The sequence below is a fragment of the Cinclus cinclus genome, chromosome 19 (assembly GCF_963662255.1).
Source record: "Cinclus cinclus chromosome 19, bCinCin1.1, whole genome shotgun sequence".
NCBI lineage: Eukaryota > Metazoa > Chordata > Aves > Passeriformes > Cinclidae > Cinclus > Cinclus cinclus.
The window spans coordinates 1,763,114-1,790,087 of NC_085064.1; the positions used below are offsets into that span (position 1 = coordinate 1,763,114).

The 26,974-nt window shown below is 40.8% G+C and overlaps 1 protein-coding gene and 1 non-coding gene across 2 annotated transcripts; both read left to right on the plus strand.

The window, feature by feature from the left end:
* Positions 1-654: 654 nt before the first annotated feature.
* Positions 655-26,826, plus strand: RC3H2 (ring finger and CCCH-type domains 2). The gene is made up of 21 exons (XM_062505953.1): positions 655-775; positions 7,849-8,145; positions 9,485-9,602; positions 10,050-10,283; positions 11,125-11,300; positions 11,403-11,603; positions 11,974-12,106; positions 12,348-12,466; positions 12,839-12,951; positions 13,519-13,827; positions 14,627-14,841; positions 15,774-16,201; positions 16,611-16,781; positions 17,899-18,054; positions 18,313-18,526; positions 18,692-18,776; positions 19,291-19,372; positions 19,517-19,651; positions 20,189-20,296; positions 20,708-20,856; positions 21,466-26,826. The coding sequence occupies exons 2-21, from the start codon at positions 7,915-7,917 to the stop codon at positions 21,662-21,664; spliced, it is 3,576 nt and encodes a 1,191-aa protein (XP_062361937.1). The 5' UTR covers positions 655-775; positions 7,849-7,914; the 3' UTR covers positions 21,665-26,826.
* Positions 11,771-11,884, plus strand: LOC134051884 (small nucleolar RNA SNORD90). The gene has a single exon (XR_009933818.1). It is a non-coding gene; the product is annotated as a small nucleolar RNA SNORD90 (small nucleolar RNA).
* Positions 26,827-26,974: the final 148 nt, after the last annotated feature.

Here is a 26,974-nt window from a genome sequence, read left to right on the forward strand (position 1 = left end):
TTTTTCTGTCCTTCAGAGGAGTCTGTCTGACCCACTTGTGCCATGAATTCTTCCCCCTCAGGAGTCACAGCTCTGCACCGCCACGACATTTTCTAAGGCTGAGTTATTTCTGCGTGACCGGAGAAGCGGCCGCAGCTCCCGGGTGTTGTTCCGGGGCTTGCCGTGGTGAGGCAGCAGCGCCAGCGCTCCCCACACCTCACCGGGCCCCGCCGGCCTGAGGTGGCTCTGGGACAACCGACGTGGGCCAGAGGCCCTCCAATCCACTCTTCCTCCTCAGCGCCAGCAATAATAATAAAGTCATCAATTGCAATTTAGAACGACAATAAATAATCGGCACTAGCGGCGAAAGCTACCGATTAAAATTTAAAAGGACAATAAATAATCGACGCCAGACGCGAACGCTACGCGCCGAGGAACCGCTGAGGCGGCTCTGGTCGAGGCGCACCACAAGGGGGCGCCGCCGGCGCCGGCCGCCACTCTGTCACGCCGTCTCGATGATCCCCGCTTCCCCCTGGCGGCGGCGCCCGCTCGGCGGGCGCATCTGCACCAGTCGTCTCTATGGTAACTCCCTCCCTCCGCGCCGTCACGTGCGGCGGGCGGCGCGCGGGTCTCGCGAGAGCGGCGTCGCGGGGCGTGGCGGCGCTGCCGCTGTCAGTGCGATGAGGCGGCGCCGCCGGGGCTCCCGCCGCTGCCTCCGCCGGGCCGCGCGCCCGCCCCATGGCGCGTGAGGCCGGCACCGCCCGACCGCGCTCCGGCCGCCGCCCCTGCCCAGCAGGTACGGACCGCACCGCACGGGTCGGACCGGACCGGGCTAGGCTGGGCGGGGGCGGCCGCCGCGGGGGACGCGCTGACCCGCCGGGGCCCCGCCCGCCCCCCCCCCCCCCCACCCCCCCTCCTTCACCCGCCCCGGTCCTTCCTCTGCCTCCCGGCGCTGCGGGAACGCCGTCGGGCTGAGCCCGTGCGGTGCGGCCCGGCGGGGACCGCAGGGGTTTCGGCGCCCGGCGGGCCCCGCCAGGCCGCGGGGCCGGCCCGGGGACCCGGGCAGCCATTTGGTGGCGGCTCCGAAATGACGGCGGGAGCAGGGCCGGGCAACGGGTGCGGGAAGCCAGGGCCGGGCCCAGGAGCGGGGAGCCGGAGCCGGGCCCAGGAACGGGAGCCGGGCCTGGTGCGGGAGCGGGCCCGGGCTCGGGTGCGGCTGACAGCGGCCTGCGGACGGGGCGAAGCTGCGGGCGCACTCGAGGGGCCGCCCGGCGTTCCCGGCACCGGCGAACGGAGGCAGGAGCTCCCGGTGCCCTCCCCGGCAGCCCCTTGGGGAGCAGCAGCACCGGGCAGTCCGCTCTGAAGTGCCCCCCAGCACCGGGGATAATCGCACTGGAGTCGAGAATATTGTTAGTCTGCAATACTCAAGGAGCTGTGCGTTAGGGTAATGGTGGAGGAGAGTCGTGGTGGGAGACAGGCCCTAGGACTGCACCCACCGCGTCGTGTTTCAAGTGTCTCAAAAAAAAACACAAAACAACTGAGCAGGAAAAGCTGGCCCGGTTCTGCTGATGCTCGAGGTGCACGGATGGTTTCCAGTTAAGTGCAGGAGTCAGCACAAAGCACAGGAAGGGTAGCAGAGTGGTGGGAGAGTGATGAGTGTTTGGTTCAGAGGGAATGGCAGGGATCTGTAACAGGACAAAATAATGACGAAGTTTAGACAGACAACCAGGAGAATTTCTGATCTGGGCCTGTTTCATTTCCATGCAAACTTAGAATTTTGTTTGGATTTAACTGTAGTTCCTGTAGCTTTTCTTGTGGGTGTTCTCTCATGACCATTATAGCTACATCATAGTAATGAAACTGAAATTAAAAACAATCCCTTGGATTACAAGGGTGTAATTTGCAATTGGCAGAAAAAATCTGATTTTAAATGAGAAGCATCCAGTACAGCCATAAATCTTCTCAATTAAAATACTATTCTTTGACCTTTGGTCTCTCCTAAACATCTGTGGAAATACTAGAAATTGAAGCTTCTGTTGCTGGTCTAAGTATTATTCCATGAAACACTGAAGTCTTAATTTTTGTAGTGAATCTCTTTCCCAAGACCTTCATGCCTTTTTAGTGAACCTTTTCTTGTTTCTGCATTGTAAGTAAAGCTTTTCCCAAGCAAATACGTTTTTATTAACTTGTATTTCTGTCTTGTTTGAGGATATGGCCATTTCTCTCAAAAATACTAAATTCTAACAAATTTTAATGTCAGCGCTCTAGGTATCCCAAAGTGAACTCCTGGTCTTGAGCATTGATCTCATTTGTTTAAGGCTTTGTTGCTCTAAAGTAGATAAAATATTTGCAATATCCAGATGGTAATAGCTGATAGCGTTTGTTGGGCGTGTGTTACATTTCATTTGGTGATATTTTATATACCTTTGATAGGATGAATGTACAGGGTCTCTCCCTGCTGGCTGGTCAACCCTAAGGAAAGGAAAAAATTACATGTCCAAGGGCATCTTAAGTCATTCTGTACAACCTTTAAAAAGGCTTTCCAGCTCCCATGCACCCTTATGTTTTCTTGCCTACATTTCAGAACAGAATCAGTATTTAATTGAAATTGTTTAAAAATACTAAATTACAGAATTTCTCATCTAAAAAAAAGTATAGTTTAAACAGGAAGGTCATGTAAAAAAAAGTTGGAGAACTAATCCCTACATGGGAGTCCTTATTCACTGAAAATATTAATGAAAAGTTAGGAGTTCTACACTCTGTCTCTTCTTGGAGTAACTGTGTCAAAGTAGATCTGCTTAGACATTGATTCCCTTTCTCTGCATTCATAGAGAGTTCAACTGATTTGGGCAGCAAAAAAATATTTTGTTTATTTGCCCTTCAGTTAGTCCTGAAAAGTCAATACTGTTATAGAAGCTGAGTTGGTGTCAGGCGGGTGGCAAGGACAGACTCTCCTTTCAGGGACACCTAGGAAACACAAGGAAAAACTCACAGCAGCATTACATAAGTATTTCAGAAATTTAAAATCCACTGACATGATTTGTGATGGCAAGGGTTGAGCAGGTGTGAACTGCTGAGGATACACTGACTCTGGTGGTGATTTGGGGGGAGTTAACCCTGAATTGAGTGAACTTTAGCAGTCACTGAGCAACCACGAGCATAAATTTATATTGTACCCCTGTTGATAGGAATTACTCTTCAGCCTCACGTTTTAAGGAGGCAGAGGGGATTCAAGCTTTGGTTTTTTTAACCCGTTAACAAGAGAATCCCGTGGGCGTTTTGTCAAAGCGTAGTCTGGGTATATGTAAATGTTCAGCTCTATATTTAGGACACAAGGAAATGGAATGAAGCTATCAGGGAAGTTCAGGTTGGACATTGGTAAAAGGCTCTTCCTCCAGAGAGTGGCCAGGCTCTGGAACAAGCTCCCCAGGGAAGTGGCTGTGGCACCAAGTCTGCCAGAGCTCCAGGAATGTGTGGACAATGCTCCTGGACATGTGGTGTAGTGTCAGATACTCCTGCAAGAAGCAGAGTTGGACACGATGTGTCCCTTCCCACATGAGATTCTCTCTGATTCTCATATGTCCCCAGGATTTCTGTTGGTGACTTTTCTGGAACTTGAATTGGGCTGCAGATACTCGCAAGAGCATTAGTGTTCAGTCAAAGAATTGTGTTGAAATACTATATTTAATGGTCGTTAAAGACTTTACATATGAATTTTTCACGTGATGTAAAGAGATTTGCATGTGACAGATATTATGGGGTGTAGAAATAAGCAAGTCCACTCAGTAAAGAGGATTTACTTTAATTTCAAGCCATCATAGCTGAATGATGCAAAGCTGTTACAGGGATGGCCCTTCCCTAAGCCTTTAATGAAGCCAGTTTCTTAGATCTGTGGATGATGGTTGTTGAAGAGAAATTAATAAAAGATTCTAACCCTTCCAGAGAATACATTAATATTGGTAATTATATTATGTGATACATAAGTTTTGACCCATTCAGGATGATTTCGGGAGCTACATAAGTTTGGAAGAAAAGCTTAAAAAAGCTGCCTCCTTGTAGTACAAACCAACCATTAAACTGCATAAATGGAAAATTTTAATGGAGATCATTTTAAAAATGAAGAGGAAATACCGTGATCTCTGCAGTCAGCATTAAGAGCAAGTCAGTATCAAGGGCTTTTTAATTTAGTGATTAAAAATCAGTTGAATTCTAAGATTAAAGCATAAATCCACAGTAGGATTTATTGTGGTAACTGAACTCAGTTGTGAATATGCCATATAATTTCACAAGTTTTCCCAAGCGTTTCTTTCATCTGTAGAGAAGACTTCCCTTTGTTGAGCACTGACAGAATTATTCCATGTCTCATTCTCACCCAAGCTCTGCTTATTTGTCTTTACCCAGGGCCCACAAGGGACTTGATGGAGTCAGCCTGAGCCGAGCAGAGCTGACGCTGTGGGGAAACTGAGTTAAGCCTTCAACCCTTTCTTTGATAAGGGGTGAAACTTGCCTGTCTGCATTTTGGCAAATGCCCTGACTGAGCAGTATGGGAGAGGAGCAGACTCACAGAACAGCATGATCACCTAAGCTTAGTTTCTTCAGGAAATCAGAATTGAATTATATTTATCATGTCCAGAGGTTATTGAGTAAGCATAGTGATTTAGATTAGTTGTAGAGAATGTCTTGGGATTAGGTAGCTAAAAGTTAATGTGAAATTATTAAGGACATCTAAATCTTACAGATTCCATCATTTATAAGTGGTACATCTGTTTGATGAAGGTTCTGAGGTTTCACCTATATCCCCTTCCACCCCACCTTCCAATTTCATCAGATATTCTGGTCTAAAATGAGAAAATCAGACAGTTATCCATTGTTACTCTGATCCATTGCAGCCATTACTGCAATAGGAAAATACTACTGTTTAAAAAAACACAAAATTACTCAGCTCTACTGCTTTTTATTATTACGTAATTTCTGAACTTATGCTCTTATGTTTCTCAGTTTGTCATCTGAACTATTGCTTCTGGTAGCAATACCACAAAACTAATTGTAACTTCACTATGTAATGATCTTTTACGTAGCAACTGCCATGATTTTTCAGACTGCTTCCTTGTATGTTTGGCCAGTTTCTGTATCAGCCATTTCTTTGGGATTTTTTTTTTCTTTTTTCAGGGTGCTTCTACTTTGACAGGGAAGAGGAGCCCTGTGTAGTGTAGAGATAGATAACACATCTTCCAGAATGAACAGACAGACCAAGGGTGGTTATTCTAATGGAGTATACTGCCTGTTAAAAACAGAACCCAAAGGATTTCCTTGTGTTTGCTCAGTTTAGACCGCTGGAGCAATTTGTTCTTCAAGAGGACATCCCTGAAATACATTGTTTCTGACAAGGAGCAAGAATCTATTAAACATTTGGCTTATGCTTTTTGTAGGAGTTGACGTGGTAATTAGGAGATGTGAGATTGTTTTCCTACACACTGGGGTGCAGGAGTGGCAGGAGAGCTGGCAGGCTCAATAAAGTATGGAGATTTCTCCCTGTATGGCTGCTTGAAGTTTTGGGAGTCAAGAGCTTTTCCCAGCTGTTTGCTGGCTTAATTAGATTTTTTTTTTCCTGTCAAGATATCTGAAGGTCAACACGTGCTTAGTAGAATCTGTCATTTGGGATGATTAAACACCCAGAGATAGATCTTTAAAAACTGGTGGTGCACACTTGAAGAATCTGTTGTGTTCATTTCCGTGCTGGTCAGGAAAACAGCTGTATTTTAAAAGCTCGTAAACAGAGAGGTGATTTCTTCAAGTCTCTGAAGCACCTGTGGAAACCAAACGTGGGTATTGTCTCAGAGCAGAGATCCCTGCGTCTGAGATAATTAATGAGCAGTGTGGACATAGGGACTGTTTATTAGGAGCTCGTTAGTGACATACCAGCAGTTGAGCTCTCTCTGTACCAGCCTCTTCTCAGACTTTTCCCCTGTGAGTCATGACAGTCACACACTTCCCAGAGTGGTCTAGTTTGTGCTGTTACCTGTGTCTTGCAGTCAGACAGGTGAGAAAGCACCACTATCAGCCCTAGGTCAGCAGTAATGTTGGTGTTGGTACCTTAATATTTCTGGTAGTGCTTCAAGAAGCTTTAAGGAAAGTTTTTATGGACAGGCTTTGCAGTTCGGTACATCTATTGTCCAGCTGTTTTGGAAAGGAAGCAGATGTGCTAAAGGAAATTGTGGGATTCCTAACAGAGGAATCAAAAATCTTTCTGGGCCTGTTGGCTCAGTGTTTGGCTTTATTTTATTTGTTTTGCTTTTAAATTTCCTTGGTTAAAGGACATAGGTAGCATTAGCATGTTAAAGATGACTGGATTTGTTGATCCCTGCTAGACCTTTGAATTGTGCTTTTATAGAAGCTGGAGGAAAATCTAATTTTCCAATACTTGGAATTTTTCTGGCTTATGTTGGAGGTGTAACCTCAGCAGTTTGGTTTTGAGAGGTTCAGCTTCCAGTTTGATGTGTTTTACTATGGGAATTCGTTTGAGGCAATATTGAAAAGCTCACTGAGATAAGGACATCTTGTACAAGTATCCTGTTACTTAAAGGGCACTGAATGTTCATAGTACTAAATAGGATTTCTAAACAGATGGTCATAATTAACAGAAAATACATCCACAGATAACAGTCTGTTTGGTCTTCTAGTAATTCTTTCAATGGTCTGATACTTTAGCATTAATTAAACCATAGCACAGCCAGCAATGGAACTGCAGTAAGGAGTTTCTGAATTTGAACACAGAGGTGAGGTCTCAGCTTTCTCAGAACAATTACTTTTTTCTGTCATCAGAGTAAAAAAATAGAGTGCTAAACAGTAATGAAAACCTTTGTGCATTTGCATTTGTAACAAGCTTGGTCATAGCCTTGAAGTGACCCAACTGGTCTGTGGGTTGCCTAGAGAGCCAGCACAGTGGCACATCACAGCCCGGGGTGGGGCTGCTCCCTCCGGGGTGGAGCTCTGCATGCAAATCGTGATCACGGAGCCTTGGATGAGAGCGGTTTCAATGAACTCCTTAGGCCTGGTACCTTTTTAAGGAATGTGACGTATAAAATACAGCAACAATCTACATAAAGCCGTATTTTCTTTGAAATACACTTAACGTAAACAATTTATTTGGAACTACTGCACAGAGTGAGATGTTTCAAGAGACAAGGAAGCCATTTGAAGTTATTGCTTACCTTATCACAGGTTTTGTCCTAGATACCTGGATTTTACATACATCAAAGATTTTCTTGCTGTGAGTTCATGGACATAGTTATATGTAAGGTAGAGACATGAAAAGCAGAATTACACACAGCAACCTCTGCCCTTGAGTGCTCCAGTTTCTTGCAAGAAAAGGTGGAAGTAATATGAGAATCATAAAACTAAAAGCTAGTCTCTCATTCTTCTAGTGTTTTCTTATGGCTCTTGATATCTGTTAGTTGACTTATATTTTATAGAAAGAGAAAATGTGTTTGTAAAAAAGCAAAGCTCGGTTTAGTTTGGTGTCTGATTAAGTCTGAATAAGATCTGCAGAAGGAAGGTGTTGTTCTACTTAATTTCAAATGAAAATAACATTTTTAACCATGCCTCCCACCAAAAAAAAAAAAAAAAAAAGGAAACTAATGCCATTTATAGTGAATAAGTTAAACTTATTGTAGTCTGCATTAATTTAGTTCATGAGCCTTTTTTGGTACAGTTGTTAAACTGACACAGAGTTGGGGTTTTTGAGTACTTCAGCATAAGGATTTGGTTTTGTTTTTTGTAATATTGAAATTGTGGTCTGTTTTTTTTTAATTAAAAATTATTCTAAATTGCCAGAAAGCATGTTTTAAATACTCTGTTATTCACTTACAGCTGCCAAAACATAATACAGTGAAATAATGGTCTGCTAGCCTGCTAACCAAGTGTCCAGCTTCCACAATGCCTGTGCAGGCAGCTCAGTGGACAGAATTTCTGTCCTGCCCAATCTGCTACAATGAGTTTGATGAGAATGTGCACAAACCCATCAGCTTAGGTTGCTCTCACACCGTGTGCAAGACCTGCCTGAACAAGCTCCATCGCAAGGCATGTCCTTTTGACCAGACTGCCATCAACACGGACATCGATGTGCTTCCTGTGAACTTTGCACTCCTCCAGCTGGTTGGAGCCCAGGTATGGTTGAAGCAGCTCTTTGTTTTGCCACTTGGTGTTGTTGCAATATGTGCTGCTCTTTCTTCCTCATTTTAGCCCACATAAATGGTAAGGCTTAACTTTTGAGCCTCTAGGAGTCCATGCGTACTCTAAAAGCTACTTCACCATTTCAGGGCCATCTTCTTGTAGTATGAAAACATGTTCTAATTGTAACCTGAATTCTGATTTTAAAAGGCTGTTGAACTGTGACTGAAGAAAAATCCCCATTGGGAAGCATACAATTATCTATCCCAATTGTCAGTAGAATGAGTGAATCTGCAGACTGCACTCGTTCATCTCAGCTTTGTGAGAAATCTTGTTCCTAAATGTCACATGTTTGGAAGTGGCTGTTAAACCGAGTTCCAGAAGTGTGTGTGTATAATTTTTTTCTCAAATGTGCCTGATGATGGCTTTTCAGTTGCGTTTGCAGACACTGGCTAATCAGGCCAGGAATGTTCCCTGAGCTGTCTCGTAGCAGTGGCAAAACAGTGATTATATAATCAGTACTGCACTTTATGGAGACTAAATAAGTCTGTTCCCCTTATGCTGATTCATGTGCTTTTTCATGTTACTCTCTGTAACACCTTGGTGAGGCAGTAAGATGTTATTTACTTCTCTTTTTAATGTCCTATCACATGCCTTGATACAGCTATTGGTACTGGCACTATCTTGGGAGTGGTTTTGTTTCTCAAGTTCACGTGTTCCTTTAATTTTTTTTTATGTGTCAGATCACTGTCTTGATCTTACAACATTTATTGTCGTGGTCTCCTAACTTCTTGCAATGTATTTCAAACAATTAATTTATTGTGACTAACGCTCCCTCCGTTTTCGTTATTTGACCTTGTTACTCCGAGTTTTTTTCCACCAATTTAGTTTCCTGCTTCTTCTTTTGAGAGATTTCAGCATGCCCAAATGATGCTTAAATAATTTTTTAACTTTGCTTTATTATATTCTTGCTAGTTCATTTTCTCCTGTAACTTCCTTTGTGTGTCTGTAGTAAATCTTGCTGATCTAGTTCACTGATCACCTTCTCAGATCTTGTGTTCTTCATCTTTTAGACCTTGATTATTGTTTTCTACCTTACTTCTGTTTTTGTTGAGTAATAACAAAAACCATCTTTCATCACCCTAGTCCTCATTTTGGGCTCTTTTTGTTGTTCCTAATGCCACGTACATGCCCTGGGTGGGTCCTGTGTTTCCCTGCTCTCAGAGCAGTGCACATCTGCAGTATTATGTAATGAATGGTGATGTGGGTACCATTGGAGAGGTCAGCCAGGTGTGTGTAATTCTTCTCCCCTTTTCTCCCCCTTGCATTTTTTTAGGTACCTGATCATCAGACAGTAAAGTTGAGTAATGTAGGAGAGAACAAACATTATGAAGTAGCAAAGAAATGTGTTGAGGATTTGGCACTCTACTTAAAGCCATTAAGTGGAGGAAAAGGTGAGTCTCTGCTGAACAGTGGAATTTTGGTGTAGCTTGCTTTTAACAGAGTTGTATTTTCAGCACTGATTGTAAATGTCAGTGAGATAATGCTCTCATTTTTCTAATAGAATTGCCTTGTGTCTTTAAAAGCTTATTCACACTTGTGACACTTGTTTGTGGTTTTTTATTTTAAGTTTACAAAATACTCCGTTTAATAATACCGCCTTGGGGCTAACTTCGTACTAAAGCTGAACTTTCCCCAAAGGATGACTTTGATGTCAATTTAAGATTTTAATTAAAGTTCTTTTTGATAAAGAATTACACAGAGCTGCCTAAGAGAAGGGAAGGTAACTGTGACTGGTATCCAAGTCCTAGAGAAGGACATACACTGTTAGGCATTTTTTTGTCTCACTCAGATGAATTTGATGAGCAGCACTGCTTTGCCTTTTCTGCCTTTCTCTCAAGGTGTTGCAAGCTTGAATCAGAGTGCACTGAGCCGTCCCATGCAGAGGAAGCTTGTGACACTGGTGAATTGTCAGCTGGTGGAGGAGGAGGGTCGGGTCAGAGCCATGAGGGCAGCTCGGTCACTGGGAGAGAGAACTGTCACAGAACTCATCCTACAGCACCAAAATCCTCAGCAGCTTTCTGCCAATCTTTGGGCTGCTGTCAGGGCACGAGGGTGCCAGTTTCTAGGACCAGGTAAGGGACCTGTACATCTGCAACAGAATATATTTAGCTGTGCCTTTTCTTTACAAAAATGTTCTGAAATTTATTCTGTTCAGTTGAAGATGTTCTGCCAGGAAGAAAGGAGAAGGGGGGAAAAAGAACCCAAAGAGTAGTAAAATCTTCTGGCTTAAAGTTTTTAGTTGTTTCTCCTGCCACTCCATTAAACGTTCTTTGAAACTGGGAGGAAGTATTTCAGAAATCCTGGCAAAGAGGAGTCAATAAGCACACACTGTGCACTGTTTGTAATGGAGTGTAGCAGTACTGCTGCCTGTGATTGGAATTGAATAGCTGTCAGTACAATCAGCCTAACCTCAGCTGCAGCATACTTCTGAAACTTAAAATGATTTATATCTCTGATAGAAGACAAATTCATAGTTAAGAATGCAGCTAAAGCAACCACAAAAACCAGGAAATTCTCTTTAAAATACAAGTTGTCCTCTCTCAATTCTGGTAATTGTTGATAGCATTCCAGTACTGTTCCCATATTTATTTTATAGTTTCATGGTGTGGCATTGATGAGGTGTCCAAAAGGACAGTGGCTACAAGACTGCACAGTGAAGAAAAGTATAAAAACTGCACTGCTGATGTGTTTATTAACACATCATTTAGTCTTAGCTTTAAGTTCACTGTGCTTAGAGTTGTTCTAAATGTTTCTTCTACACTAGCAAGTTTATTTAAAAGTCTTTTTTTAGTAAAATAAAAAGCAGTAAGGAATTACATTCAAGATTATTCAGATGCTCCTGCTTATCTGTTCAAATACAGTAGACTTGCTGTTTTCTGGAATACATTTAACTTTCATTTTTGTGTGTTAAAGCAATGCAAGAGGAGGCACTGAAACTTGTATTACTGGCACTGGAAGATGGCTCTGCACTCTCAAGAAAAGTTCTGGTACTTTTTGTTGTGCAAAGGCTGGAACCAAGATTTCCTCAGGCCTCTAAAACAAGCATTGGTCATGTTGTGCAGCTACTGTATAGGGCATCATGCTTTAAGGTAAAACACCACTATTGTGGTTTGTGCTGTGCAGCTGTTTTTAATGATGGACACGGAGCTTTTTAGTTAAAGAAGGAATGTTTAACTATTACTATTTATTAGGTCACTAAAAGGGATGAAGATTCTTCTCTGATGCAACTTAAAGAAGAGTTCCGGAGTTACGAGGCTTTGCGGAGAGAGCACGATGCCCAAATTGTTCACATTGCCATGGAAGCAGGACTTAGAATATCACCAGAACAGTGGTCTTCCCTTCTTTATGGAGACCTGGCACATAAATCACACATGCAATCCATTATTGACAAGGTTTGTCAAAGGGATGATTTTAGTATCTTTGCAGGATTAAATATTACAATAAAAATCAATGAACTCCATTAATTAACTTTTTTGTTCATAGTCCTATGAAATATTAATTAAAACTAGATTGAATTTTTTTTTCCCTGATGTAGCAGATTCATCATATGAAGTACTTTAATTAAAGTTTTGGTGTCTTATGATGAAGCTTCATAGGGCAGATTCTGAGTTGAGAAATAAAATTTCTCTCCACTGATCCTCTCTATATGCCATCTGAAGACACTATATATTGCATTTTAGGTAGCAATGTCATAAATATCTTTTTAAGATTAGTAATTGACAGTTGTAAGATGCAGCACACTAATGGTCCCTTTATTTTCAGCTTCAATCTCCAGAATCTTTTGCTAAGAGTGTACAAGAATTGACAATTGTCTTGCAGCGCACGGGGGATCCTGCAAACTTAAATAGGCTGAGGCCTCATTTAGAGCTCCTGGCAAACATAGATCCAAATCCAGGTATGGAAATTAATGTTTTTAAGCTGTTGTTGGTATTCTTCTTATCCAGCAAAATAAATTATTAAGGTGATAACCTCCATTCCTGGTTTCAAAATTCCCATTAATGAACATAATAAACTCTTCTTCAGGCTCTCCGAGTTCTGTCCTAGTACTTGGTGTTGTAAAGTAATACAAGATATGCCTCTTATTTATGATACTGGGATTATTGACAGAATGACAACCTTGCTTTTCATAATTTTAGATGCAGCATCTCCAACATGGGAGCAGCTGGAAAATGCAATGGTCGCTGTAAAGACTGTGGTGCATGGACTGGTGGATTTCATTCAGAATTACAGTAGGAAAGGCCATGAAACTCCACAGGTAACCAGGCTTGATCATTGTATTTTGTCTTAATGTGCATTTTCTGGGAGGTGCAACTTTGAAAATTTACTGTTGAATTGAAATACTTATGGCCTTTCCTGTGGGATAATTGATGATACTGTTATTTACTGCATTCAGATTTTGAGAACCTAACATTGGTGAATGTGGAATGCAGCAGAGCTGGGTGTAGTGAAATCCATACAAGGACAGTTTAGCCCCTCAACAAGGAGTGTCCTTGTTTTTCTGATTAAAAATGCAGAATGTAAAAACGTACCATGGTTATATTTTCTGTACTTTAAGCCTAGTTTTATGTGAATGTCTGATAGATAGTAAAAGGAATGTCTTCTGGTTTTCATTTGTCCTTTTTTTCAGCCTCAACCAAATAGCAAATACAAAACAAGTATGTGCCGAGACCTTCGACAGCAAGGGGGGTGTCCAAGAGGAACAAACTGTACATTTGCTCATTCTCAGGAAGAGCTTGAGAAGTGAGTGTGGGAGACTTTTTCCTTTTTCTTTTTTTCCCTCATTTTAATTTAAATCAAAGTAATCTATAGAGATTTTTGAAAACGTTCTCTTTCATACATTCATTCACTTGGAGGGATTTGTGATTCTTGACATGACAGTTCTTTATATGAAATTGAAGATACAGCAAAGCAATGTCTGCAGACTAATTCCAGTTTTATTTTTATTTATTACCATATCAGTTAAAGTTTCCTTTCCTGCAGTGTCTTTCAAGGATGGGTTATATTACCTACAAGAGAGAATGTGAATTACATTTTGACTGATTAAGGAGCAAAGCGAGTTATTGAACAGTATGCAGCTCTACATTTTTGAAGCTGTTTTCACCCAAATGCCTTTTCAAAGAACTGCAGAATGGGTCTTGTAAGAGGAGGGATGATTTTGAGTTCCAGTTGTTGAAAACAAGTTTGTAATTTTTCTGGTGTCGTGTTCCTCTCAATTCCATCTTTTTGCTAGTTTTGCAAATGCATTAAACTTCACAATAAGCACTTTTTATACCATCTTGTCTTTTGTGTGCTTGCACCTGTTTGTAGATACCGCTTGAGGAACAAAAAAATCAGCTCAACAGTGAGAACATTCCCCCTTCTAAATAAAGTTGGAGTAAACAGCACCGTCTCAACCACAACGGGAAACGTGATCTCTGTCATAGGAAGCCCTGAGGCAACGGGCAAGATGGTGCCAAGCACTAATGGAATAGCCAATCTAGAAACTGGGGTTCCCCAGCTGATCCCACGCTGTGCAGACACCTCCCTGAGAGCTCTGGAGAACACCAAGAAGGGAGGGAAGACTGGAGCCAATGGCCAGAATGCTTCTGGGTCCCCCACAGAATCACTTCCTGAAAAGTAGGTGACTTTTCTACATCAAGACAATCTAACAGAACATTCTGCTTTTAGATTATCTAAAATAATAAGTGGCGTTTGTGGGTGGCCAACAGATACTGAAGTAAGGTCTTAGCTTGCAGTAATTGCTGAGGCTGCAGAGCTGTGTAAGGTCTTGCACTGCAGTGCAGGTACAGTCACACAAAGCCTGTGGGTTCAGGGTGTCAGAGCCAGCATCGTGGTTTTAGCTGTTCAGTATCCATGTGCAATGTAGACAAAATGGTAAATCTCTACCTATGTCTCTTACTCAGTTGTTCTCAGCCTGGTAACTTAGTTACTGTTGGGTTATTACAGAAAAATAAAAAGTGATGCCATGCAAATAAATTATATTCATATTGCATACAATTGGGTTGTTACATACAACTGTGTTACTACATGCAATGAATTGTACTCAAAGTTTGACATTTGCTAAAACCAAGAAGGATATGCAGAGTGTGCACTTCCTCTAAACCTTCTAGTCCTGGGGTTTTCACTTAAAACTTCTTAGATAATTCTGCAGGAAGCACCGAGTCTCTTAAACAGCTTTTCAAAGCCTTTGTCTTTACCAGAATACACTTACAAAGGGTATCAAAACATTTATGTCCACTTTTGAATTCTCCTAGGAGAAAGTCTAAAATGTAGCATCAGTTTGGGGTATGAGAAACAAAATTCCAGAGAAAATGATAAGGCCCAAGTATCCGTGATATGTGGGAGTGTAAATGAAGAGGGGACTGACTGAAATAAGTGAAGATCCGCTTAATGATTTCTTGGTAATCCTTTTCAGTAAAATTGGTTCTCCACCCAAGACTCCTGTAAGCCAGGCAGCAGTTACCTCAGCTGGTCCTCCTAATATTGGAACAGAAGTTAATTCTGTGCCTCCAAAATCCAGCCCGTTTGTTCCTAGAGTACCTGTCTACCCTCCACATTCTGATAATGTTCAATATTTCCAAGATCCCAGGACTCAGCTGTCATATGAAGTTCCACAGTACCCACAGACAGGTAAGTGAGATGAACACTGATGAAAAAGTATCTCTGAACTTTTCTCTGGAAAAATAACTTTTATGAAAAATAAATGATGTCTGTTTTATCAGTGTCTATTTTATTTTATTTTTATCAAATATCAGCTGAATCTTCAGTTAATAGAATACTAATCTTGTTAATTGCTGGGTATGGTGAGGGACTTGCAGTCTGCTCCCTGTGTTGGTGGTTCTTGCCTTTGTGTGCTGCATGTTATGCAGCTTGTACTTCAGCTTCCAGAAGAACTTGAACCTCAAGGACTTTCATCTACTTTATCCTTTGTTAGCATTTAATTGTTTTTACCCTCACTGTCCGTGAGGGTATCCAAGGGCAGGATTCAGAGGCACAGCATGCTTCTGCTGGGAGGCTTACACGTCTTTGTGCTCACCCAAATGTTTTCAGAAGGTTCCAGTTGTCTTTTTAGGTTGCACTGTGCATGTTTATATTCAGGCACACGATTGTGCTTTACAGCACTGAGTCATTCACAAGCTCTCAAAAGGTAGAGATGCTCAGGCAATCCTCTCGAAAGAGCAAGAAGTCAAGTGTGAAATGGTTATTTATAGACATTTTAGTTTTTAGCAGTATAGATTTTTATTTTAGAGAGAGCTGTTCTAACTTCCTGTATAAAGAATTGCTGAAGATCCTGTGTTTTCAGTTACGTAGTTACGCCACAGTACATAGAAGCAATATTTTCCCAACTGGGTCCAGTTGGTGAAGGGCCAGCACTGCGTCTGCAAATGTGGTTGTCATACATGAAATGATACTTAACAGAAACATGGTAGGGTCAGTAAAAGGTTTGTAAAGTGTAACTCCTCATTCTCTAAAGGTACTTATTAATGCTATTTAGTTTTAGAAGGTGTAAAATTTCGGGTCGTTTGTGGTTGCATTAAATATGCCTTTTTCCAATTTTTAAGGGTATTATCCAGCACCTCCAACAGTACCAGCTGGTGTGGCTCCCTGTGTTCCTCGCTTTGTGAGGTCCAATAACGTTCCAGAATCCTCCCTCCCACCTGCTTCCGTGCCATATGCCGATCATTACAGCACATTTCCCCCTCGGGATCGACTGAATTCTCCCTACCAGCCTCCTCCTCCGCAGCCGTACGGACCAGTCCCTCCTGTCCCCTCTGGAATGTATGCTCCAGTTTATGACAGCAGGCGCATCTGGCGCCCGCAGATGTACCCACGAGATGATATTATCAGGAGCAACTCTTTACCTCCCATGGATGTGATGCACTCATCCGTCTATCAGACATCGTTACGGGAGAGGTACAACTCACTGGATGGGTATTACTCTGTGGCTTGTCAACCTCCAAACGAGCAGAGGACTGTGCCTTTACCAAGGGTAAGTGAGAGCCAGGAAGGGAAGCTCTGTGCAGAGTTGGTTCTGAAGGTCATTACTGGAAAGTTGGTAAATAATTATCATAGACCTGTTTATTACAGTGATCGAGACATGTGACTTGGACAAAGTTCTTGGTTTGTTTTTAACCTTAAAATGGGTTTGCAAAACAGACCACTGTAATCTGCATCAGGAGCAGAGCCTCTTTGCCTCTTTAATGCCCACGTATGTTCCTTGAATTAATTGCATAGCTAAGATTTGAGTTGCCATACAAATTCTTGTGAAATTCTTCGAGTGATATCAGTGGAGGGTTGCAGACGCAAGGAAATTTGGGGATCCAGGTGTGTCCCATGCAAGTATTTGCCTTCTGATTAGAGTGTGATGGGGTATCCAGTGCTGTATTTATTCTTTCTAGGAGCCTTGTGGTCATTTGAAGACTGGTTATGATGAGCAGCTGAGACGGAAGCCAGAGCAATGGGCACAGTACCACACACAGAAAACTCCTCTGGTATCATCAACCCTTCCTATGGCAACACCATCTCCAACACCACCTTCTCCTCTCTTCAGTGTAGATTTTAGCACAGAGGTGGGAAGTCAAAGAACCTCAATATTTTCCCTTCCTGTTTCTGTAAGATGCTATTTCATATTTCTAGTCAACATTTTCTACCTGCTATTTATTGGTCATAAAACTAAGTTAATCTTGTAGCAAAAGGAAAGTGATACCTAATAATGATGCAATTCAGTTTGGTATTAAGATGATGCTAAACATGACTGCAGAAAAAGGTCAAGAAGTGAAGTGATTCAATTCAGCCTCACTAAATGAAATGTAATTTTATTGAACTCACTTTGTGAACTTCCAGGTTTTTGTGTAGGGAACAGCAGTTTATTTTCCATTAAAAAGTACATTGCCTTTGAAACTCCAAATGGCTTTGACTTGATGAGTAGCCTGAATCAAACTTCAAGTGCTTATCAAGTCTCAGGGAATGGGACTTAATGGGACTTGCCCTTAAAAGTGGCAAAAGGCATTGGTAGGACATTGTGTACTTCTGTCATAAGTCCTGTAAAGAAGGGGAACTGAAGAAATAGCACTAGCGTGCTTTTGAAGAAAAAAAAAATCCCTTAAAATATTTTATTCTAGCTCTCTAAATTAGATGCATCCAAGAAACTAGTTTGAAAACCACTGTGCCAAGCACTCTTAGCTGTGGTTTGTCAGTGTTGTTGGTGATATTTGAGATGTTAAGAATGCTTATTCAGATCAGATATTGTAGGTACACCTGAAGTGCCTTATGCATGCATTCAAGGTGGATCAGGATTTAGTAATTTTCACCCAGGTTGAAAGGTTGTAAATTGTTTTTCAATTTTCCACTGGCTAATACATTAAAGGAAAATGCATGGCTTCCTCTCGGTTACGTTACTGTAGATATTTGCCTAAAGAACCCTGACACTAACATAGATTCCAGTCTCTTATCTTGGCAGGCCAAGCAGTTATTTGTATGGCAAAGTTTGCCCTCTGACAGCTTCCAGGGGCACTGGTTTAAAGTTTGACAAAGCAGCTTATGTTGTCCCCAAGTCTTGAATATGTCTGGAACTCCTTGATTGACTTTTGAGATGCATTTACTGCTAATTAATTGAATTATCTTCTCATTTTAAAACTGAATTCCCTGCTTTTATTATTTACTGCTTATTTATTCCCTTTTCTGTAGTTCTCAGAGAGTGTCAGTGATTTGAGTGGAACTAAATTTGAGGAAGACCATCTCTCTCACTATTCACCGTGGTCTTGTGGCACTATTGGCTCTTGTATAAATGCTATCGACTCAGAGCCCAAGGATGTGATTGCCAATTCCAATGCCGTGTTAATGGTAGGGGTTTTCTGCATGTTCTCTCATTAGTGTGATGATCCTTACATGCTGAAGTGTCTTCTGTTTGGTTAAACCAGCCTTTTTTTAAAAAAAAAAGGTGATAGCTTCCATTATTAGTATTTAAAAATAGTTCTGCTCATTTGAAGTTGGAATATCCTTTCCCAGTTTTGTAAATAGGCAACAATAATGAGGAAGTCAGCTGAAGAATGTGTATAACCTCAAATGAGTCCATGTATCTCCTGTCTCCTGAATACATAGGATTTGGACAGTGGGGATGTTAAAAGGAGAGTGCATTTATTTGAAACACAGAGGAGGGCAAAGGAGGAAGATCCTATAATCCCGTTCAGCGATGGACCCATCATCTCCAAGTGGGGTGCAATCTCCAGGTCATCCCGCACAGGTTATCACACAACAGACCCAATCCAGGCCACTGCTTCCCAAGGAAGTGCTACTAAGCCCATCAGTGTATCAGGTACAGGTTCAGGCTTTGTGTGACAAGAATTCATCATTTATTCACACCGTGAGCATTTCATCCTCTTTGTGCTTACTGCAGCTATGGAATGCAAAGAGCTGAAGAGCATGTATATCCCACTGAAGAGCAGAGAGGACAGTGAATGCTGTCTTAATTCTTTTGCAGATTATGTCCCTTATGTCAATGCTGTAGACTCAAGATGGAGTGCCTATGGCTCAGATTCTGCCTCCTCAGCACGTTATGCGGAACGGTACGGACTCCTGTGAGCTCTGTTCACAGCTTTTTCTGTAGCTTGTAGTTCTTCAAAGTGCTCAGTGTGCGTGTGGGGAGTCTGCAATGTCTATTAATAGACATTCTTAATTTTAAAGTAAAAGACATTTTACCTATCCAGCATAAAGCCTTGGAAAAAAAACTAGGTTAAAACTTGTGTAGTCTTTAATACTTAATGCAGGTAATAGTGCACAATTACTAGCAGTTCATCCCTTGAGAGACCTATCAAAGAACTGGAGTCGGGTTGTCATGTCAAAATCTTGAGTAGTTTCAGGGGGTTTTTCGCCACATCTTACCCAGGTGTAAAATAAGGGTGTTTGCTTCATACAATGCCTTGAAGTATTATGAGCCACAGTGAAGATGAAGAACACATTGTCTAAATCGCATCTAGTTTCTGTCCAAAACTCTTAACATTGATAGACTAATGAAGTTATGGGATGTTTGATTTAGAGAATTTGTTTTTAATTCCTAGTTTTGCCTTCTTTCTTTTAAAGGGACAGGTTCATAGTTACAGATTTGTCTGCTCACAGAAAGCATTCCAGCACTGGAGATCTACTGAGTATTGAATTACAGCAGGTAAGACCAGTTATTATACCATGAGGGTTTTTTAATTTAAAATAAGTTGTTTAATTGCTTTTAAATAAATGTTCATAGTGTAGCTGTCTTGACTGCATATGGTTTAGGTGTAATGTTTGGTAACTGAGCTGTTTCTTTCCATAGGCCAAAAGCAACTCCTTACTCCTTCAGAGAGAGGCAAATGCTCTTGCCATGCAGCAGAAGTGGAATTCTCTAGATGAAGGCAGTCGTCTTACCTTAAACCTTTTAAGCAAGGAAATTGATTTGAGGAATGGTGAGGTAAAGAAAGGGGTAATTGGGATTAAACAAACCTTAGAGGGTGTTTATGTATATACAGAAACACATGAATTTTAACTAAGAGTTGAAACTTCGTTTTAACACTCCCAAATATTTACAGCACATTCTGTGCAAGTTAAGTTGCTGTTGTTGCACTCAGTTATTTCCCTGAGATTAGGCAGGTGCACCTTTTATGCTGCTGCTCCAAACATGCATTTACAAAGTGGGAACAATGTAGCAATCATTTTCATGCATGAAACTAGTTTCTGTCTATTCGTATGTGTTATAAATCTAAACATTTGGTCGATGGACTCATTAATGTTCATTTTCTCTCTGTTTCAGTACTTTATGTGATTCAATTTCGCCTTGTATCCTACGTTGTCTACACCTGGAGTTCATTTTTGTCTAACTGGCTCTCTTGCATTGTAGAAATGTTGTGTGCTAGAAATGCATCTTCTGTTTTGCTTCAATACTCCAGTGTTGTGTGAAGCCAATGAAAAACCAACTTGATATTTAGAGAACATATTAATTCTTTTTTAGACTGATTATCCTGAAGACTGTGCGGACACAAAGCCAGACCGAGACATTGAATTGGAGCTGTCAGCCCTCGATACAGATGAACCTGATGGGCAAGGTGAACAGATAGAAGTGAGTACAAAAATCTGTGTGTCTAAAGAGGTCACGGGGTCTTTTCGTTTGTCTTTATAGATCAGTATGTTGATAGCAAAGCCTTTTGGTTTTAGTCCTAGTAATGACATCCAACATTTCCCTTATTTAGCACTTGGGGGTCTTGTACTTCTCACTCGGATAGCTGGCAGTTAATACTAGTGAAGTTAAAAACAGCTCACAGTTTATACTGCTCTTGTCATTCACAGCCATCTTTGAATAAGTGGCTTTTCCTGTAGCGAAATGTGGTAGACATTCCAACAGTATGACATAAAATTAAGGAGTTTGATGACCAGACTCCCGTTTCCATTAGCATAATGTAGTAGAACTTAATAGGAAAATGTAAAGTTGGTAGGGACACAGCTGATGGGCATTTCTCCTTTTCTCTTGTAGGAGATTCTGGACATACAGCTAGGGATTAGCTCCCAAGAGGATCAGCTGCTCAATGGGACAACCGTAGAGAATGGGCATCTGCTGAAGCAGCACCAGAAAGAATCCATGGAACAGAAGAGACAAAGTTTAGGTGAAGACCTTGTGATTCTGTGAGTGTTAGACAAAACAGCAGTGTCTGCCAGTGTTAGACAAACAGAAGCATCAGAATAGTGGAAGCATGATTGTGTAAGGATGAACTACGTACCTGCTCAGACTTGGATTAAACATCTGCATTGTTTGTACATGGTGGAGTGAGAAGAACCTGTTAAGAAATAGAATTAGGCCACAGATCTGAAAGTCCCATGCTGGTACCATTGTTCGTATGCATCGTTGTAATCGTACACACTGAAACGTGTCACAGCTGTTCAAAATACCTTTCACAGTCAGTAAGCAAAAAATGCAGAATATTTTTATAGTTAACAGAAATTAAGAAAAACTTCAAAAGGTTAAATGGCGGACTGTTTGCACAAATCTCCGTGGAGAGGTAGATTTTGAAATACACTATTTTAGGTTTATATGTTCTGTAGTCTTTAATGAGTAAAGCAGCCTTTGAAAATGAGGCAGACTACTTTAACATCTCAAGTATACCATTCCAGAGGAAGATGTTTAGCCTGTTGCTAAAAATGAGTATGTCAGTATTTATTTAATGCACACAATTCAGTTCCGGATACTTGTGCATGTCCTTGTTTAATATTTGTGTAACTTATTTTTCTCCTCAGGGAGGAGCAGAAAACAATCCTGCCCGTAACTTCTTGCTTCAGTCAGCCGATCACAACATCTGTTAGCAATGCAAGCTGCCTGCCCATCAGCACATCAGTCAGTGTTGGCAGCCTCATTTTGAAAACTGCTCACATTATGTCTGAGGATAAAAATGACTTTTTAAAGCCTGTTGCAAATGGCAGGATGGTTAACAGCTGAAAGGCATTCATCTTTCCAGCTTGTGACCACACCATGGAAGCATTTACACTAGCTTTTTATATATATAATATATATTATATAATGTATATTTTTTTTAAAAAAAATAATATTGGGGTCATGCATTTCCTGTGGACTCTTTGATACTTCAAGCCCCTCTCGCATTAGCATTCTGAAGAAAAAAAAAACTTACTTTAGTAGGGTAAGGCGTTCACTTTCCACAAATGAATGGAATTTGGACATTGTTTTACTTAAGCTTAAAGCAGCTTTTTATGAGTTTGTAGCAATCCGGTGCGGTATCTGAGCCATTCTTGTTGAAAATGGCTTCTGTAGAAAACTAACAACTCAGTTATTTAAACTAGCAGGATCCTACGATGATACATCTAGTGAAAGGAAGACTAACTTATTTGTCTCTATTTTGTTTCACAAGAGAAGAACTTTTGTCTTGTTGCAGCTGCTTTTTCTTTAGTTGTGGAACTTTGCATGGAGTCTTGTTTCCTGTTGGAAGACTGAGAGGTGGAGATTTGGACTTGAGGCTTTTACAGGGTTAACACACCATTAGCTTTGCACTGCTGTGTCATTTGCAGGTCTGTGGGGCAGTGCTTTGCTGCAGCTTTTGGTTTCCATTCCCCCAGTTGATGCTTTAGTACTGTAGATACATATACACAGGCTACTTGTCCAAGTAAAGTTACCAGAAGTAAATCAAGTGCCTAAGTCCTCCAGCTAACGTACTAGGTATTGATTTCCCCAAGCTATACATTAAACAATTTTCAACAATTTTGAGAGGTTATGCACTAATGTAACAGCAATTTTTGGGATTTTTTTTTCTTTTTTTTTTCATTTTTTCATTAATAGTTCTCAGCTTGGAGATTATAGGATCCAGATGACTTGGCAAAAAGTATCAGGTGCTCTTGGCTTTCCTTTGAAAACCCTGTATCTAGTGTTTGCACTGACTAACAAGATGGTATTGCTGTTTTTTGTACTGTTTTGTTTTAATTTAAACTAAATATATTGGGAATTTAAGGTGGTTGTAATTACCTTTGTTAAATGTTGCTAATCATAATCTTGTATTCAGGTTTAATTTTTGTTTATTCAGTGGCAACTTATTTTCAAAGACCTTGAAAATACAATGAGATAGCATTATCTGACCTTCAGAGTGCTGAAAACTGTATGAATTTATGCCCTGTTAAGAGGTGACTGAGAATCATGTTAGACATGTCAACTGAAAATTGGTTTTCATAAATACACATGAACTAGAGCCCTGGGCATATTTTTTTGAGAAGCTTAAAAATCCACTTTTTTTCCTTTTAAGAAAGCAGGACTCTCCCTCCTGATGATTACTATCTTCTTGTTTGTCCTCTTACTTTTCTTTGTGACAAGTTTTACATTTTTTTATGTTTTTATTAACTTCTGTGAAGTTGTTTACTCTGAAAATTGTACTGGAATATTTTAAGCCAAGCTGATCTTTCACCAGGTGTACTGCATGTAAGGGCTTTTCCTGCTAGCAAAATGCTTAAAGAGGATCATGTTACTGGTCGTCTGAGTTGTTATTTTACAAAATCACAGCTATGTGGTCGGGTAAGATTTTGATAACTGTTTTGTGCACGCTTCTGGGGGGTGGGGGTTGGCATTTCCCTGAGGGTTACTGATTAGACTAAGTAAATATTGGTGTTTGATATCTCTCCTAACGAACCTGTCCATGAAATAATTATGTTGTAAATATACCTGCAAATCCAAGGGTTAGTTTTGATATTCTGGTGTCAGTATGGAAGATCTTACACATCTATTTAATACTCCAATGTCAAGGAATGTATGTAGAAAAACAGTCCAGTAGTCTTTTCTTAGTTCCTTTGGCTGTTGCTGTACCTTCTCCAGCCAGTGCCACCTCACTCTAGGGTTAGACTGACGCTTCTTTCACTCGCTACGTGAAGTGAATGGATACAAGAACCAGACCACCTTTGTCACCTTAACTTATTTCCTATTGATGTTAAAGTTAACTTAGAATGTTAGACATAAATATGATTGTTGTATATTTTATACCAAGACCATTCTGTAAATATGAATTTATATTACTTTTGAAATGCTTCTGAGATACTATTATTTGCTGTACAATGTAATTCCAAAACAGATATGCAAACAAGTATGTCTCTTTCATGGATATTTAAACAGTGAGATCTTCCATGTTGAAGGTGATGTAATTTTTTTAAAAGATTTTTAAATTTTAAATTGCTATTTTGTTACAAAAATAGAGAAAATATAAAGGTTTGAGAAGTCCTTATTTGCCCTCAGGGAAAGAGCCCTCTGTGCACCAGAACTCCACAGAACATCTTCAGCATGATCTGAGGGTGAATATATACTACATAAATTGATTGTGTATTTACCTTAACCTTTTAATTTTAAAATGGCAACTTTAAAAACTTGGTTGTGCTCTGCTGGAGGGGGTTGGGATAAGCTGCTTACACACATTTGCCTGTTTGTCCAGTGAAATGACATAAGCCTGACATATTCCTGCCAAGGTCTTGGCATATTTAAGAACAAATGTATCTCTAGACTCTTGTCTGCAGCAGGAGGTCCCGTGATAGAGCAGTTCTCTAGGATGACCATACACTTCTTACGGAAAAGTTGGTTCTCAACTGAGGCTAGAGTTTTTCTAGTTGAATTTTTAACCTATAATGACAGGCAAAAGAATTATTTGGAGGTTTAACAGCGTACTGGCTTTGTCTTGTGGTTTTAACACTGACTGTGTGGTTTTTGCCATGAAACTAATGCCCTCCAGTGCCCTGACAGGGGGAAGAAGCTGCAGGTGAGAACACCTGGCTCTGGCTTCTTTCTTTGTTGAAGTTTCAGCCCTTGACCCTTTACAAACAAGTATGTATTCATTTGTTAGTTGTAAATCAGGTGCCTTTGGGCTATGGAAGGGCTTATTTTCTGACACTGGGAGAGTGACTTAACCTTTGTGTGTCAATAGCAGTGATGCCCATTTAGGTTTTGGCCTAATTTACTGTGCTGTCAGAAAAGAAGGCCCGGAGCAGATCGGGGAAAGAGATTGGCTCTTTTGCTTTGCTTGGACAAGCATTTTGGTTTGGTTTGGTTAATTTTTTAATATTTTTTTTCCCCATTAGGGGTACAGCAGGGATTTCACATGCAAGAGAGACAGGAATTATTAGTATCTAAGTTAATTGTGTTGCCTCACTACCTGGATTCATTCCTTGATTTGCCTCATTTCCCACATAGGTCTTAATAGAGACTAATGCTTGTGCTGGGAGAATGCTTGTGTGAGAAAGTAACTATCTGTACATTCTTAACATATGCTTAGAGCAGAGTGATTGCCCTGCTACTGATATTTTGTTCCTGTAAACAGGTGACAAGAAATGAATCTTAGTGTTTATGCAGATTTTGCATTGTAGAATGTATACTAGACCCTTCAAAGGCAAGGTTAGACTCTTTGCAAAGCAAACTGGCGTTGGTTCTTGGTAGTCTAGTACAGGGACACTAAAGTTTGGCATTTGATTTAGGAAAAAGAAAACAGTTGTACACAGCTGATTATGTTAAATAAGCTCTTAATTAAGCTCTTTGTAGAAGTCTAATTTGGAAGGTTTTACTGCTTTGATAAGTCAATTTAAAATTTTAATTTCTCCTGTACTCAAGAGCTGAATGCTGTTCTTGTATAATAGTGTACTAGGCTGGATGAGGTACAAAATAATGCACAGTGGTCAGAAACAGCTGAGGAAAGAACGCTTAAAATAACTCAATCTAAACTCAGAATAGTTCCAAACATTGGTTTTGTTTGTTTTTTTAAAGCACAAGTTGTCAAGTTGTACCTGTTGCTGTACATAAACACTGTATGCCAGCAGCTCCTTGATCATATTTGTGAACAGACTTTTCATTAATTATTAGACTGGTATTAAAGGAAAGTGTTGAATTTGAGAGTGTAACAAAATGGGAAATGATCAGATGATCTATAGGATGTAAAAGTCCATTTTTATGTTGTAGTTTAATCCCTTTGTTAGGAAGTTCCCTCTCATTGAGGGACCTCTTCTGCAAGCAGAACACAATAAATGTGCTTTTTTAAAATGACCTAATTTCCCAGTATAAATGAGCAGCTGACTTTGGCAGCAGTCATCCTCCTGCATCTCTTTGCTGGCAAGGGAGCAGGATAAGGGGGGGGAAAAAAACCCCTAAAGCCGTCACTGATGAGATGAAACAAATCTGAATAATTAAAGTGCCCAATGCCCAAACATAATTCTACACCCCATTATTTAAGGATGCTTGTGGAAGCTTTTAATCACTCGAGATTTTGCTGTAAAAGCTGAAATAAAGCAGAGCCTGGCTGCGTTTCTTACTGCCAAAAGCCAAGGTCATTTGCACATAGCCCATGGATTTCTCCAGAGTAGATCTCCGTTACCCAAGGCATGGGAATGCATGCGTTTTCTTAGCTGGGCAAACAAGTACATTATACAGTAGTTGTGATACAACACACGTGGCTTTGATTTGTACTGCACATACCCACTGTACAGCCACTCCGAAGTATTGTGGTTAGCTTGCAGCATCTGCTGTCGCATTGATACTGTTTACTGCGTATTCTTTTCCCTGGAAGTTTTAAAGAAAAATTTTTTTTCTTGTTGCATTGATTACATTTTATAAATTTGCTTAGCTGGAAAGTTTGGGAAAAGAGGCCTGTTTGTCAATTGTACAACCGATTGTGAAGCTCTAGTGTGAATATTTTTACGTCTGTATTAGACATTTTCTTTGCAAATCTATTGTTCGATTGAAATGTAAATGAAATAAAAGATGGTGTACACCCATCATGTATAAAGCAGGCACCATCGCTACGATGGATTTAATGCTCATTTTTATGGCGCATTCTCAGCTTCTATTTAAAACTATAATTTAAAGAAAAAAAAAATCTGTAAAATGAAATGGGGATATATGGGGGAGTAAATTCTATTCCGTTTATTTCGGTTTTGATTCCCAATGGTAATGTATCCCTTCGTGTTAGAGTAGGGGGGCCCCGGCGGGGCCCGTGTGTCGCTGTAGCACTGACGTGCAGAGGTTGTAGCTTTGGCTGGGCACGGATAGAGCATCCCGGTTCGGTGTTTGAGAGACTCGATGGAAGAAGTTTGCAGTATTGACATGTATTTGCATGCACAAATAAAAATTATTTGTCCACCTTAACGGGCTGTTTTGTCATTAGCGGGTGCTGGGGAGATCCGGGGGGAGCGGAGGGGACGGAGCGGGGCTGGGGGCTCTGCTGGTGTCGGTGTCGGTGTCGGTGTCGGTGCCGTTCTCTGGGCGGGCGCTCCAGCCGGGCCG